The following is a 14,696-nucleotide window of genomic DNA, read 5'->3' on the forward strand; positions in this document are numbered from 1 at the left end:
TATTCAGCAGCTTTCATTGCATTAATTATTTGCATTTCCATAGATGCTTAAACGAGCCCAAGGCTGCTCACTGTTTTATTAAACAGTTTTATTAAAATGGTTATATCATTAGTAAAGGAGTTTATAACATTTGGCCATTAATAACCATTACCAAAGAATACGCTCTTTAACAACTACAGTACATGCCTAACATAGCCACCAAAACTCAAACTATAAACAACGGAAGAATATATTCGACCTTTTTCTAATGTAAGTTTTAAACTGACACTGTTTTAACCTCCTTTATCGGCTGATACATTGCAAGTTCAATACATTCAACTTGCAATAAACTGTACTGTACAACAGACAACCACAAGCTCAATAAATCTATGTAAACAAACTGGGAGGAGTTCAGACCCTGAGGAGCAAATTCAATCACCGGTCAGCGGTATTGTCTCCTAAAAGACCACATCAGTGCTGCGACCGGATGAAACCACAAAGTGTGGATCAGCTTTGCAGACCTCTGTTCCAGTTTGCCACACGCGCTGGCGTTCTTTTACGAGTGAAAACCTCATCTGGAAATGTTTCAGGGTGAAGAATCCGCAGCAACTTTCCTGGTGAGGAAGGGTGAGATCCAATCGTTTCTATTTTTACGGACTAATATGGTGGATTGCCCTTCATAACCTTCCCTGCAATCACTTCAGTCTGTTTGTATCCCACAAGACGTTAAAATAAACAGTCTAGAGGTCACTGCTTGTTTTAGATTTTACCCTGATTCGCAAAGACTTTAGTAATTTTTTTTCCCTTATCATTCCTGGCCAATTCTGTGCTTTTATTACTCAGGCACTTACACTCAGCTCCCACCTACTTAATGACAGCAAATCCCCCAGCCTACTTCTTTGCAACGCTTGATGCAGTTTGGGAAACTCACAGTGCCGCGTGGGGGGGAAAAAAAAAAAAAACTCCTCATTGCCGTTTCATAAATCTGTCACACTCTCCTCTTACTACATCTGTCCCCTGTCCCCCTCCCACAGGCATCTGGATGCTCTGGCAGTCAATTATACCCCCTCACCTTCACAATGAGCCGTGCTCCATCACTGCACGGGAGGCAGCACAAACCCCTATCTGCATCTGATCTTTATCCTTTGTCAGCAGCATGAAGGGTGGAGCTGTCAACTCGCAGCTCCTGTTAGCAGGCTGAGTGGAGTGGACGGTCCTAAATACACTGTTTAACTCAACATATCAATATGGACTGTAATACATTACCCTGATTTCTTCTTCTAATATGTGCTGCTGTGTAAGTGAGTCCACTCGACGTCTCATCTCCCAGTAGTCAGGCCAATGCAAGGATTCCCACCAACATCCTCTTGACCCAATTATTGAGCTCCAACTCTAATAAGCAAATTCTCTAGATTGTCGGCGTGTTGAAGGAACCATCATCCTGTGGCATGGAGGGTGCCAGAGGGGGTAATGGCCCTAGCTGAAATATCATGAGCCACAGTGACTGTCTTCTTTCATCAACAGTGGCTCGATTTTTAATGCTGCAGTCAGACCAAACGCGTTTTGCACATCTGGCACTGCGCGTTTTCGGATTTCGAGCTTTCGGCTCGTGTCCAGTGGAATGTCAACCAGTCGAAGAGATTCCACTATGCGGCCTGCAGTTGGAGCACCGTCAAGAGATGCAGGTACCAATAGTCAGCAGGTTGTCAAACTTGGCCATCAGGAGATGAAAGTTGCTCTGAAAGCGCCGCACATCTCCTGTAGGTAGTGGAAATCATCAAACTCAGAACCCCTCTGAATTATCTTAATTGCTAAATACCCAAAATATTTGGTCATGCATTCTTGTTTTGTAATTTTAGTCATTGCCAGCAGTTTATAAACCTCCACTGTGAACTAGAGATGAACCGAACACACAAACAGAATTCTCAATATTTATCTGCTCCTCTTCTTTATTTTTCAGAGATCTGGGTTTAGCAAACATAAGTCATCTGAAGGTCTGTGCAGCATTACTGTAACCGGCGTTGTGCCAGTTTTAGAGAAACATTTTCTGCTTTGTCCCCTCCAAGTCCCTCTCAGTCATCCGCTTTACTCCTTTACTGTCCCAAGCACACGCCTCCTCAGGAGGTCCATTTTGTCATTGGCCAAAGCGTCTCTGACTGCCCTGAAGAAGCTGTGGTAGTGGCTTGTGTTGTGAATCATGAGGAGGACTCCAGCCAGCAGCTCATTGGTCACCAGCAGGTGGTGCACATACGCCCTCTGGTGGTTCCTGCAGCAGTAGCAGCCACACCCTTCTACCAGGGGCCTGAAGTCGTCCTGGTGCCTGGACAGAAGTTCATCGAAAGCTCGAGCTGAGTCGAATTTTACAAGCAATGAGCGTAAATGTAGATCAAACACATCAAAGCGGCGAGGTCTGTGAAACCCTGTGGGGTTCTCGCAAATCCCTCTACAAACCTTTTGTCTTTGAGATCCATCTCGAAGCGCGTCATGTGTGTTTGATCGTCACAATTAAGATCTCCGTTCGGCTGCGTCTCCCCCGCTGCGTGCCGCTCTTCATCAGCCACTGCCAAAACACACATGCACCTTATTAATTCCAACAGAAGCCATTCAAGCTATAATCTTACCCTGTGGCAGAAAATAATTCCCTGTGCACACAACCACCAGCCTAAATAAATGCCAATTACGCTCTGACCTACAGTGAGGCCATGCTGAGCCTTTCATTTTCTCCCCTATCCACATTAGAAATGCTAACTGGTTATGTTGTGCATACTAAACTTTGCTTTATGCAGATAGGTTCTCCCTTTGGGTTTACTCCAACTAAGTGAACAAGAAAAGAAGAAGAGTGAGACGAACTGAAAAGGAACATGAGGGATGGTGAGACAAAGGAAGGATGAGGAAAAGTTAAGCACCGGATTACAAATTGAAATCTACAGTCAATACAGTTGCAAAATGGATTCAAGTTGAACATGAAATAAGCAAAAAAGGTTAAACAAACAAAAAACATCATACGATTGGGTCTGTCTGCGAAATAAAGCTGGTGAGGTAATAATAACCATGAGAATAAAACTCAAGCAACGATAGCAAGATGCGAAGCAGGGAGATGTCACCTGTGTTGAGGATAAGTCATGCATTACAAATATGGAGAACAGCAGGAGATACAGAAACCAACGGGGGGAACATGACGAGTCTGAAGGCTTGGAAACAAAATAAAGAAGACTTCTTTTTGGGGTTTTTTTTTTTGCTTTGTAGCAGAAAACCGAGAGGTGAGCTACAGCATCATCTTTCCATCCATCCTCTACAATTAAACTGGTTATGAAACATAATAAGAAGTAAACTCTTGGAAACAAAGAGATAGAAGCTACACTTTCTCTCACAAATTTGAATACTTTGTATTTATCATACCTTCAATGACAACAGACTTCTTGTTCAATTAAAATTGTATTTGTAGCATCCCATCAAGGGTGACGCTTTCTGCAGAAAATAAACCAAGGTTGCCGTTTTAAGCTGCAGTGCTGTCCCGCCAAGTCTTCTGGTTGTTGGTTTAGAGACGGTGAGTGTCAAAGCTCGCAGATGTCCAGCAGACAGCTGACCCAACAAGCCAGCTGCTTTGTAACACAGAACCATCTGGAGAGTCCCCAGCAGATACTGCGCACTTGGCAGAAGTTTATACACCGATTCTGCACTAAATGAAACACCTGTCACTGTCATAAGCAAATTTCACCTAATCATGTCAAAGAAGCATTTAAAGCAGAGCCAGTCAGTGAAATAAAGAAAGGAACTGTAATTGTAACTAAATACATTTAATTTAAATGTTTGCATTTGGGCCAAAAACTGCTAATGTTAAACTATCCATTGTTTTTTTTTTTCTTAAATAGATCATAGGTTTACAATTAATTTTATTTTTCCCCAAAAAAAATTGATTGTAAAAGTTTGAGATTAAGGAACCATTTTCAAATAAAACTAATTTTGGAACTGGATACTGAAACTGAATAAGTGCGGACTTGAGCACTTGAAGTGTGAGGGGTTTGCACAGTTATATAATCAGATTGTAGCAGACTTTTCATCTTCTCTCTTCTCAAATATATATTTTTTTATGTTCACGATAAATTATACATTTTTGTATTAAAACAAATCTGACATTTTAACAGGACTGTGTAAACGTTTGAGAGCCACTGTAGCTCTAATACAGCTCTATCTTTTTTAATAATTTCTCTGAGCACTGCATGATCTGACCTTTGGCTGAATCTGCAGGGACAGCCACTGCTGGGAAGTTTGTAAAAAAATAAATAAAAAAAAGTCTTAAATGTCTTTCTCTTTTGAATATTCATTCTTGCTGCAGAACAAGGACAGGATATCTGGGCCTGGCCTTATAATCCTTCAGAGATTGATACACAGCAACAAATGTTTCCCTAAGTGGCTTTCATGGGGTGATTTAATTGGCTTCACCTGACTGCTGCTTTCCTACTTAGTCCTATACAAATATGTCAGCTTTCAGCTTTTACAAATTTTTTTGTGAGTGCAAGAAAGAAAGAAAGCTAGACAATAAAAGAGGAAGTTCGTAAAATTGAGAATAACCCGTGAAAACCAGAAGAGGGTCGAAAAGGAAGCAACGGGTAAACGAGTAAAAGACTGGACGTGTCAGGAGGATCCTAGCAGGAGGGTCAGGGCGTTTTCACCCCTTCCCAGGGGGCGTCATAATTGGCTGAGAGAGGGGAGTCACAGTTTCTCCTTGGAGTTGACACTATTACCGCTCTCACCTCAGCTGAACTCCATTATGCACCCTGCACAGAATCGATTACTCTCTTTTTGACACTACATGCCAAACTCTGTCAGGGGAGTTTAACGCAACTTTTTAATTAACCACAAAGTCGAGAGTCAGACCAGTTCAGCGCAGCTCTTCAAGCACGGCTCCTTCTGTTCCACTTCTTCACTTCCTCAACAAGGACAACAATCACTGTGACAGGGTCGCGCCTAATTGTTACCTCGCTTTAAGTCGTTCAGGAGATATATTATTGATTTTTTTTTTTTCTTTCCCCCACCTCCTCTATCTCCCCATTATCCACCGAGTTAACTAATCTAACACTGATTTCCACACACTGCCCTGCATGCATAATTTTAGAGCCATTATGTGGATCTGATCACTAAATCCACTTATTTTCTATTCATCAGGAGGAAAAACGGCTGTCGGACGAGGCTGTGCTGCTCACCAGACTGAGACTAAACGAGGGGCTGTTTGTGTACCGACAACCCTCTGCAGGGCCTTTAAACGAAACCACTTAGGTCTAATTGAACGTGGTGTAATTCCCTGCTCAGAGGCGTGAGAAGAATGTTTCTTTGCATTTCCATAAGAACCAAGAGTGTTCACCATCTGCTTTTTTTTTTTTTTTTATTAAACACCAGAGGCTCCTCCTATGGAAATTAAAGAAATCCTGCTAGGTTGGTGAATCCATCAGGAGTTCAGTTTTATCAGCTCAGTGCAACTTTGTGCAATTAAAAACATCAAAGCTGATTACAGTGTTTTTAAATGTGCTAACATCGCCAATATTTCCTTGTACATTAGCATATTTCCTTACTGCAATCTCATCTCGGCTCTCCATTTGCATGTCTTTTATGAATTAAATTAAAGCTAAATAAACCATTTTATTGTATGCAGGAGGAATTAAATTTCCCATGACATCCAAATTCCATTAAAGAGTCATTGTAATCAGAGAAATGGGGAAAACTTCAAACTTTTCAATGATCTGAGTTTGTTCCAGGCACATACTATTACAAGCTGCTAACATCAAATGCTAGCATTTTTGCATCTTTCCAGGAGTCTCACTTTTCCGATCCTAGTTTCATTAAAAAAGTGTCACCTTTTTGCTTTGGGCAAGGTGTTTTTAACCTGAAAAAGATCATTAGCATATAGAATAGAAGAACTAAGAAAATAAAAAATAAAAAACTATACATGTGGCAGAGTTTGAAAACGTCTAAAAGTGAGTGGCATTTACAGTGCACTGCTTAATGAGTACAAGACAGCAGCTGTATGGGAAATCTGGGTCCTGCAGGGGATGAAACGAGACATTTACAACCGAGGTTGATGGAAATTAGATGAAAATCATACACTAACACTCAAAAGTGTGCATTCTTTTCCATTTTGTAACGCAAAAAGCTTTATTGGCATTTTTTGTGATAGAAAAATAAAATGTTTTGAATTATTATTATGAAGAAGGAAAAAATATATAGTTTTGACAACTTTTACTCATAAAAATAAAAAAAATTTATAGTCCTTTTGTTTTCAGTTCCTAATAAAATTCCAATGCAACTAACTGCAGAGGACAACCTAAGAAGTAAGTAAGAGATGCATTGCAAAATGAAGGAACACAGGTGTCCTTTGTCCTCCACCTAATTTAAAAATTAAAAATAAAAATAAAAAGGATTTTGTAAAAATAAAACTGTTGAAGGCTGGAGTGAAGGTTTACCTTCCAGCAGGACAATAATCCAAAACATACAACCAGAGCTACAATAAGGGTTTATTTTGACACATATTAATGTGTTAAAATGGTCTATTTAAAGTCCAGGTTAAAATTAGAATTTTTAAATTATCATTCACAGAATTATAATTCTGGTGAGAACAAATTCTCACCAGTGAAAGGATGAATATTTCAGACTCTAGATTTTCAGCTTGTAGGGCATTCCAGCTAAAAAAAAAGTACAGACTACATGGGTTGACCTCATAAACATAAAGCATTCTTATTTTTATTTGTAAGAAGTTGTAAAAACATCCTTCTACGTTAGGATAATAACACACTCAAGTTTGTCAAGGTGACAAAATGTGGATAAGATCTGTTGCAAACACAATATGTTTCTTGATCTCCACTGACAAAGATGATCATGGTGCATTACTGAAGTGAATAAACATGTAAAAAGTTTTTTTTTTATTTTATTAATAGGAATTAATCAAGGGTAATAAATAGAGGAAGTCTGCAAAACAAAGAGATAAGAATATGAGCCTGTCACAGAGTTAAAGGTTGACAGATTTTCACCACACCTGTCAGGCGGGCTCTACCTGCGCTCTCCGGGTCCGGTGTGACGTCGAAGCGGAAGCAGAGAGCGCAGCCCCGTTCCGTCGCCTGGAATGGGAAGAAGCCCTCGAAAAGGTCTACGCCTGCTTCGACGCACGCCAGCACCTCGTCGGGTCGCCCCACGCCCTGCAGCAATCTGAGTCACACGCAAACACAGAGTCGACAAACACGGAGACACAAAAACAGCAGCAAGTGTTAAAACATTAATGCGACGCGTCTGAGAAACAAAGACGGGTGACGTGCCACAAACATCTGCAGGATTCCTTTCACCACATCAGCCTGCGCTCCTCTTGTGTGTTTTGAGCTCTCCGTAAAACCGGCTGCCTCTCACTCTCTGCCTTGCAGGCATCAAGGTCAAGCCCAATTTAGCATCCGATAATGACTCCACTCCACTTTCTGGCTGGAAGCTGCACCTGCCTAAAGCATGAAGAACCAGCAGGGGGGATGCCCCATGGTGTTCCAGATCAGCCAATGAAGCAAAGCTCTCAGGGAGCCCCTGGTAAAAGATTATTGTTACTGCCGCAACGCTCAGGGCCTCTAGCAGCAAGCACAACTCCTCCACGACTTCCAGAGCTCACGTGAAACCGACTTCGTCAGAGGCAGGGAAGTTTCCAACACGCTAATTTAGTCCAGAACACAACTGTTTCCAAACAAAGTTTTGTCCTCGTGTCGTCGAAAGGCACAGACGTCTATTTGAATATCTTCAAAAGAATCTGTTTTTTTTTAACATAAGGCAGCTAGTAAAATGATCATCATGTCAAAGTTTCTTTTTTATCACAACATCCATCTGGTAGCTGTGGTTTGCTGACTCCTGGCTGATTTATGGTTGCACATTTGCATCTGTCGGCGCAGCTCTGTGACCTTGCGGAGTGAAGGATTAAAGGAGGTTTGTCCAAAGCAAAGGCTACAGAGAGAGAGGCGTGATGACAGTCCATCAACAAACTAACAGCATGTAGCTTCTGGCTGCATCAGCCAATATTCTGGGTCTTCTGCAGCAGCCGGGTCGAACTCAGGCAACTTCTAGCATCTACGCCCAGGATGAATGCTTAAGGCGATGCAAATCGTTGGAGAAACAAGAAGGTACTTTTAAGAGCGGCACATGTAGAAAAAAACACTTTTCTGTGTTTGAGAATATACATTTGAGAGTTAGAATCCCTTACCAATTCATAATTAAAGCCAAATGCTGCCACTTTTTAAAGCCTCTAGGTTTGAAAACATCCCACACAGTGAAGAAGTTCAAATTTGAGCTGGAAAAATGCAGAAAAAGAAGACCTGTGCCATCGTTATCTCCTCCCAGGTTTCACTTCCAACCATGCCAGACTGGCACCCCTGCCTAGGTAAGGATGTGTAAAAAAGACAGAATAAATTTACCTTTCATTCCAGCAGCATCATCTCACTCTGAGGAAATCTAGGAAAACATAACCTTTAATTGGTGTAAAACTTTGCAATTTAACTTTTTCAAGTTTAGCACCTTTGTAACAACTTTATGCTCTCTTCAAAACGGGGAAGAAAAATATAACTGGATACGTGAATACAATTATAACAAGGATCTATATTTATCTTTGCCACTACGCGTAATGGGAGAAACAGTATGCAGTAAAGTAAATTTCAAAAACTTATTATTATACAAGTGACTTTCTTTTTTTTTTGTGCCAAATTTGAAACTGCAAAACAATGAAGACGTAAGCTATTGTGCCGCTCCAACAGGGTTGCCACTAATTGTGAAGGGCGCCGTCACAGATTTTGTCTTTCATAATGAGGATGGAAATAAAGATTCCACAAAGGTTCTACTGGAGAGTATATGGACACTACCTAGCTAAATCGCATTTGAGGTGATGGAAATGGAAAGAGAGACAGAGAAAGTAAGGGATAATAGAGAATATGGGGATAAATCGTGAAAAGCACAGCTGTGCTTATTGTGACAAGCTTTTGAAACAGGCTGGGCCCATTGTTATGAGAAAAGGAGGCTATTAAATAGGTTGAAAATGCAGGAGATTCCTGACGAGCAGTGAACCAACGACCCCCACTTTCTTGGTTAATTGTTTAGTCGTTCCAATAGTTTGATGATGAAATTTAGTTGTCAATAAAAATGTAAAAAAAAAAAAAAAGTTTTTTGTTTATTTCAGGTTGTTTCATCTCTGGTTCCAGAACGAATTTATATACATGTGAGAATAAAAAAGAAAAAGACAACAAGAACACATAAAGCCTTTTTTATCAACATTAGTTTGTGTTATTTCAAAGTTAGTGAAGTTGAGCTACAGCTCCAGAACAAATATTAGCCACAGCACAGCAAACAGTAATCATTTTGTGGAGGAATGCAACTTCCTTTTCATAACATTGAAGCACCAGTTATAATATGTACCTCTGCAGATAGAAAGATGTACTTTGATGCAAATGCTGGTGATAAACTCTCTGCATAAGGATCTAACTGAATATATATCCTTCAGTTGATGCTGTCACACAGAAATATTCCACTTTTATTGGATGTCAAAGCATGGACCTGCTACAGTCCTACGAGCAAAGTGGATTTCAATGGAGAAATGCGGTGTGGTGTAAGATCATAAGATCATTCCTTATAAAAAAAAGAGAGTCAAATTGCATAAATATCTGAATGCTAGGCTTAAAATCTTAGAGAAAATAAGTGAAAGGAGCTGTTGTGTAATATTAAAATTTATTTCAACAAGACTGAGGCTTAAAGTTGAATTTCTACTGAAAGGCTGAAATGTAGATGCAGCTGTGTGATTTTGGTTTGCTTTGTGATGTAATGATGGGAGTTTTACAAGTCAACCAGATTTTCCACAACAGCTCTTATTCTGCATTTATTCCTTCATTGCCTTTTCCATCAAAAAGCTTCCTTCTGGGAGAAATTACAGGCATTTAATCTTCCCTGTCTTTGGATTCTGCTCCTAAAACTGATTTATTGTGTGTTTAAGAGGGGGATCAATATGTTCTTGTTACCCTTTTCCACTGTCTGTTCCTTCATTGTAGGGCAGAGTATGTTGAACAAGGTTTGGCTTGAAAACTGGAATTTCAATAGCTAGCTGAAATCCATCATCAGTACCTGAAACTCTGTTATAAAAGGAGGTGAGGGGTAAAAGCATCACTTAAGAGTTCAGTGGTATGGTTAACTGATTAACCAAGTTAAATTTAAATTATTTGGTGCATTATTATTCATTGTTAAAGTATGTCTTAAATCTACACCACAACTGACTCAAAGAAGGTCTTGAATCTAATTTGCCAAAACTTGTAAAAAAAACCCTTTTCAGTGGAGTTGGAGTAGAAAAATCTTGTGCATACAAACGCCTCCAAATTCCCACAACGACTACACCCCCAAAATAATTATAGATAAGCCAAACGAGAGTGCCTCCATGCTGTAATCCTGCTGTTCGGTCTGAACCACGCCACCTGTTTCTTTAAAAACTCACACGATGTTATTAACCTTTGAACAAGCGCTGTGTGTGATACGTTTGCTTTAAGACTGAGCTGTGACTGCTGACAGGCTGAAGGAGCACGATGACGCCGAAGCTGAGCCGCCGGGTTTCATTTAGAAGCGATAAAAGCAGAAGATTAGCTGACAGGGCGAGATCAGCCAACTGGGAACTACAAAAAAAACTCTCTGCATCTTTTCATTTGGGGGCATTTTGAAAATCACTTATTTTGCTTTAACTTTCTGTCGGCCTGCCAAATAAAATCTCAATAAAACCACATTGAGGTTTCTGGTTCAAGTTCATGGGGCATAAATTCTTTAAGGCAGTGTAGGAAAATTGCAGCTTTGTTGTTACTGGCAACACAAAATCATCCCCAGCACTTTTCAGGGCACGTTTTTATGTTGCTTTCTTTTTTTTCTTAGGCGAGTCAATTTTCAATAAATTATTTTTACTTAAACCCTAAAAACTTGTTAAGAATTCCTGGGGAAATAAGAACCTGGTATCAAGAGTTTCACCTGGGTTTGTCCTCAGGCAGCTCCTCAGTGACAGCAGCGATGAGCTGGCTCCTCAGGGCCTGATCCATGGCACCGGTCTGGAAGCCGTCCAGGCAGAATCCTGCTACGGGCCTTTTGGCCGTCTCCCTGGCCGAGCGCAGTCTCTCTTCCAAGATGTCCCCTCCCTCCACCACCCCAAACACACTGACTCCATCCAATTCCTGACAAGCAGAAAGACACACTTGTGATCACACCCTGAGACTGCTACAAGATTCAGAGAGATAGAGGAAGAGAAAGAAAAAATAAGAGGAAAAACACTCATTGTTTTTTAACCAATAAGCATGATGCATGAAAAACTTGAAGGTAAAATGTTTTCTTTTCTTCTTAAGGGGGAAAAAAATAAATAAAGAGGTTTTCCTCTGCCAGACTCCACTTGGATTTTGATTACTCAACAAGCAGCTGCACATCACGAGGAGGACAGACACACTGGGGGGTTTGGGGAATTTGGCAGCAATCTCACAGCTCACTGGGTATACGCAAGATAAAAAATTACCTGCAGTAACTCAGTTCTCTTTGCTCAACATGATTTCTCACTTTATTGTGTCAAGGAACATTTGCTTGGCAGTCAGACAAAAAAAAAACAAGATAAAGACAGCGGAAAAACTTGGAAAAATGACATTAAAACAGACAAAATCGGAAAAGCTTTGGTAAACATGGAGATCTGAGAGAATGGGGCGGCATTTATTAGGAAGAAAAAGTGGAATCTGATCAGTCGCTCTTAGTACTGCAGGCTTGCACATTTGCTGACAATGTATTCACCCTAATCTTGCCTGTTTCTCTAGCAGAAGCTCCGCTGCGAGGCGGTGCCAAGCGACAGCCACCGAACAATCAATCCATGTCTGATGTTTTAAACTTCGCGCTTCACTGACTCCAAAAGATAGCGCGTGTCAGTTGAATGTGTGTGTGTACCTGTGATTTCTGATGCACCATCAGACACTCGTCCAAATGAGCCAGAGATCGGTCCACTGACTTTCGAACCCTTTTCCGCGAGGTGCCGGTCTGCCAGGTCTCCCCGTCTGCCATGGCCTGGTACCAGTCTGGCTGCACCGTCCTCTGGAGGGCCATGAACTTAGCCACTGTCAGCTCTGTCCGCCCACCGCTGCCCCACACCGACACCGTCTAATGGTGGATAATTACATTCAAAGCCCGAACGTGCTTCTGTTTGGCACCTCAGAGAGATACAACCTCTTCCGGGAGACGCAGCTCACCTTGTTGGTGGTGTGGCCCGTCGGGCTGTGGGCTGCAGAGTCGTGGAGTGAGCAGTACAACACGGTATCATGGAGACCTAAAGAAAAACAGCAGAACCCCAGAAGTCACTCAATGAGGACAAACTTCAAATCCCACAGCCTGCGGCGGCTGAGCCCGGAGCAAGCTGGCGAAGCAACGTGCTCCATTAGTGCATGTTAATGTGACGACTTGTACAGTTATCAGCAGAGCCAGCTGCAGCAGAAGATCAGAAGGTGAGAAAACAAAAGGGCTCTAATTATTATTTCTAGTAATTAAATCAGTACTCTTCCTTTCTGCAGCTTTAGAGACAACACCAAAGTAATCCCTGACAGTTTATATTAAACGAAGCAGTGATTACGTTTCTAATTTTAAATGTGGATGTCAGGGTGTGGATTGAGCTCAGCGCCATGGCGACGGAGGTGCCGCAACGTCAAATAGGGTCACACTTCTAGCAGATTTAAGGCAAAGTATTAATGAGAAATGAACTACTTTTAGTCAAGCTTAAAAGAGTTAATTAGATTGCAAATGTTCCACTCAGATAACTCGTTAGAGGCATCAGATATGAGGTTTCTATTAATGAGGTTTTGTCATATTTTATATGTACAAATTTAACACTTTTTGGTCGTTTTATAATAAAAGGAAGGAAGGAAGTTGCAAGGAAGAACAGAAAGAATTGACGTAGGACACAAGGAAGTAATGAAGGAAGGAACAACAAAATAAAGGAATGAAATAAGGACAAGCAAAGAAAGATCGGTGGAGGGAGGGAGGGAGGGAGGGAGGGAGGGAGGGAGGGAGGAAGGAAGGAAGGAAGGAAGGAAGGAAGGAAGGAAGGAAGGAAGGAAGGAAGGAAGGAAGGAAGGAAGGAAGGAAGGAAGGAAGGAAGGAAGGAAGGAAGGAAGGACAAACACTCTAGGAAGGTCTAAGAAAGAGAGAGTTCTTTTTCCCACAAGACAAATGCAGTAAACAAGAACATATAAATTGAAATGCCTCTGTTTATGCCTTGCAGGGCTGTAAGGGGCTGGTGCCTATCTCAAGCATCAGATGAGGATAATTAATTCACACTACATTTCATATCGCATATTAATCACACGAAGCCATATGAAGAAAGTGTTCTCCCCAACCACACGTGTGCTTTGGGTAAAGCATATACCGTTCGACGTGTGGGAAAGTCTCCAGGTTATTCCCTGAACACCTACCAAAATGTCCTGTTATTACTGTTTTTTGTCAACATATGTCAAAACTCAAAAGTGGAAAAATATACATGTAAAGCTAAATAAAATAAATTCAGTCTCATAAATTCAGTTTCTTGGCCCTACTCTCCGTTTTGTTTTATTATTTTTTATTAAAACCCAGTTTAATTTCCCAATTACCTCCAATGGCATAACCATTAGTAAAGGCAGTAATTAAAACAAAATTAAATGTGATTTGTACCTGCAAACGTCTTAAATCCGCCTTTAAACTCATCCAGCACTTCTTGGTGCTCTGCACTGGAGAGAGATGACGATCAGCTTTAAGGAAGCAATCAGGATGCGAAATGGAGAGTGTGTGTGGGTTCCAGCTTACATGTTGGATAGAGTGACCTGAGTGGCAGTGGGGAGGCTGCTGAGAGTGTGCAGGGTGTCCTGGGTGAGGTGCGGAACGCTGCCAAGGTGCGTGTACAGAAGACATCCTGGAATGTCCAGACTGTGCTGCCCCATCCTTCCTATCTCCTTCAGTTGACCCAAACGACATCTTCCCTGAACCACTTTGGACAACTCCAACTTCATCCTGCTGCCAGCCATCACTAACAGCTCCTGAAAAAAAGCATGTAAAAATATTTCACGGAGCAACACTAGTCACTGCCAAAGCATGGGGTTTAGCCACGTAGCTAGTTAGCTTTATCACACAAAAGTTACGACGCGAGAAACCCTTTTACTTACTTAATATGTTTAATTTAGCGGAATAGCGCGTTATAGTAGACAACATGCGCACATAGTTATGCTCAAAGTACTATTATTTGCTTAATTTATAGACATATTTTCGGCTTACCTCTAAAAACTCGTGGGAACTACAAGTCGGGGAAATATAACGTCAGAAGAAATTATACGTCAGTACTTCCGCCATATTGTGAGTGGCGTGTTCTCCTTGGAAATTGGGTTTTCTGAGTAAAAGAAACACTGCTTTGAGGTAGTTCTAAAAAATCGGTTTTGCACCCAATTATGTGTATTCACTTTATTACCAATAAAGGGCTCAAGTTTAACACAATGTGCAGAAAAAGTACTATGACTTCAATTTTCTTATATTAAAATATTCCAAAAATACTAAATTAAATTGTGTTTTACTTATAAAAACTAAACATTATTCAGTTAATCTAATCTGTTTTGCAAATAATGAAAGGGGTGTAAGAGAGGTTCTTTAAAGTCAATGTTTTAGATGTTAAATATATATTTTACCAAAGTCTCGTTAAA

The 14,696-nt window shown here is 40.9% G+C and overlaps 1 protein-coding gene across 4 annotated transcripts; it reads right to left on the bottom strand.

Moving 5' to 3' along the window:
• Window positions 1-1,910: 1,910 nt before the first annotated feature.
• On the bottom strand, window positions 1,911-14,419 carry qtrt2 (queuine tRNA-ribosyltransferase accessory subunit 2). 4 transcript variants are annotated; one of them, XM_081601307.1, is made up of 9 exons: window positions 14,278-14,419; window positions 13,813-14,042; window positions 13,681-13,736; window positions 12,231-12,307; window positions 11,932-12,141; window positions 10,984-11,183; window positions 7,025-7,176; window positions 2,431-2,539; window positions 1,911-2,299 (listed from the first exon to the last, which is right to left on the bottom strand). In XM_081601307.1, the coding sequence occupies exons 2-9, from the start codon at window positions 14,028-14,030 to the stop codon at window positions 2,065-2,067; spliced, it is 1,257 nt and encodes a 418-aa protein (XP_081457433.1). In that variant the 5' UTR covers window positions 14,031-14,042; window positions 14,278-14,419; the 3' UTR covers window positions 1,911-2,064. The 4 variants fall into 4 exon arrangements, with proteins under 4 accessions (XP_081457433.1, XP_081457431.1, XP_008394549.1 ...); XM_081601305.1 differs by having other exon boundaries at window positions 7,007-7,176; XM_008396327.3 differs by having other exon boundaries at window positions 7,007-7,176; window positions 13,813-14,032; window positions 14,278-14,384.
• Window positions 14,420-14,696: the final 277 nt, after the last annotated feature.

Source organism: Poecilia reticulata, chromosome 20, assembly GCF_904066995.2.
Source record: "Poecilia reticulata chromosome 20, P_reticulata-male-v2, whole genome shotgun sequence".
Lineage (NCBI taxonomy): Eukaryota > Metazoa > Chordata > Actinopteri > Cyprinodontiformes > Poeciliidae > Poecilia > Poecilia reticulata.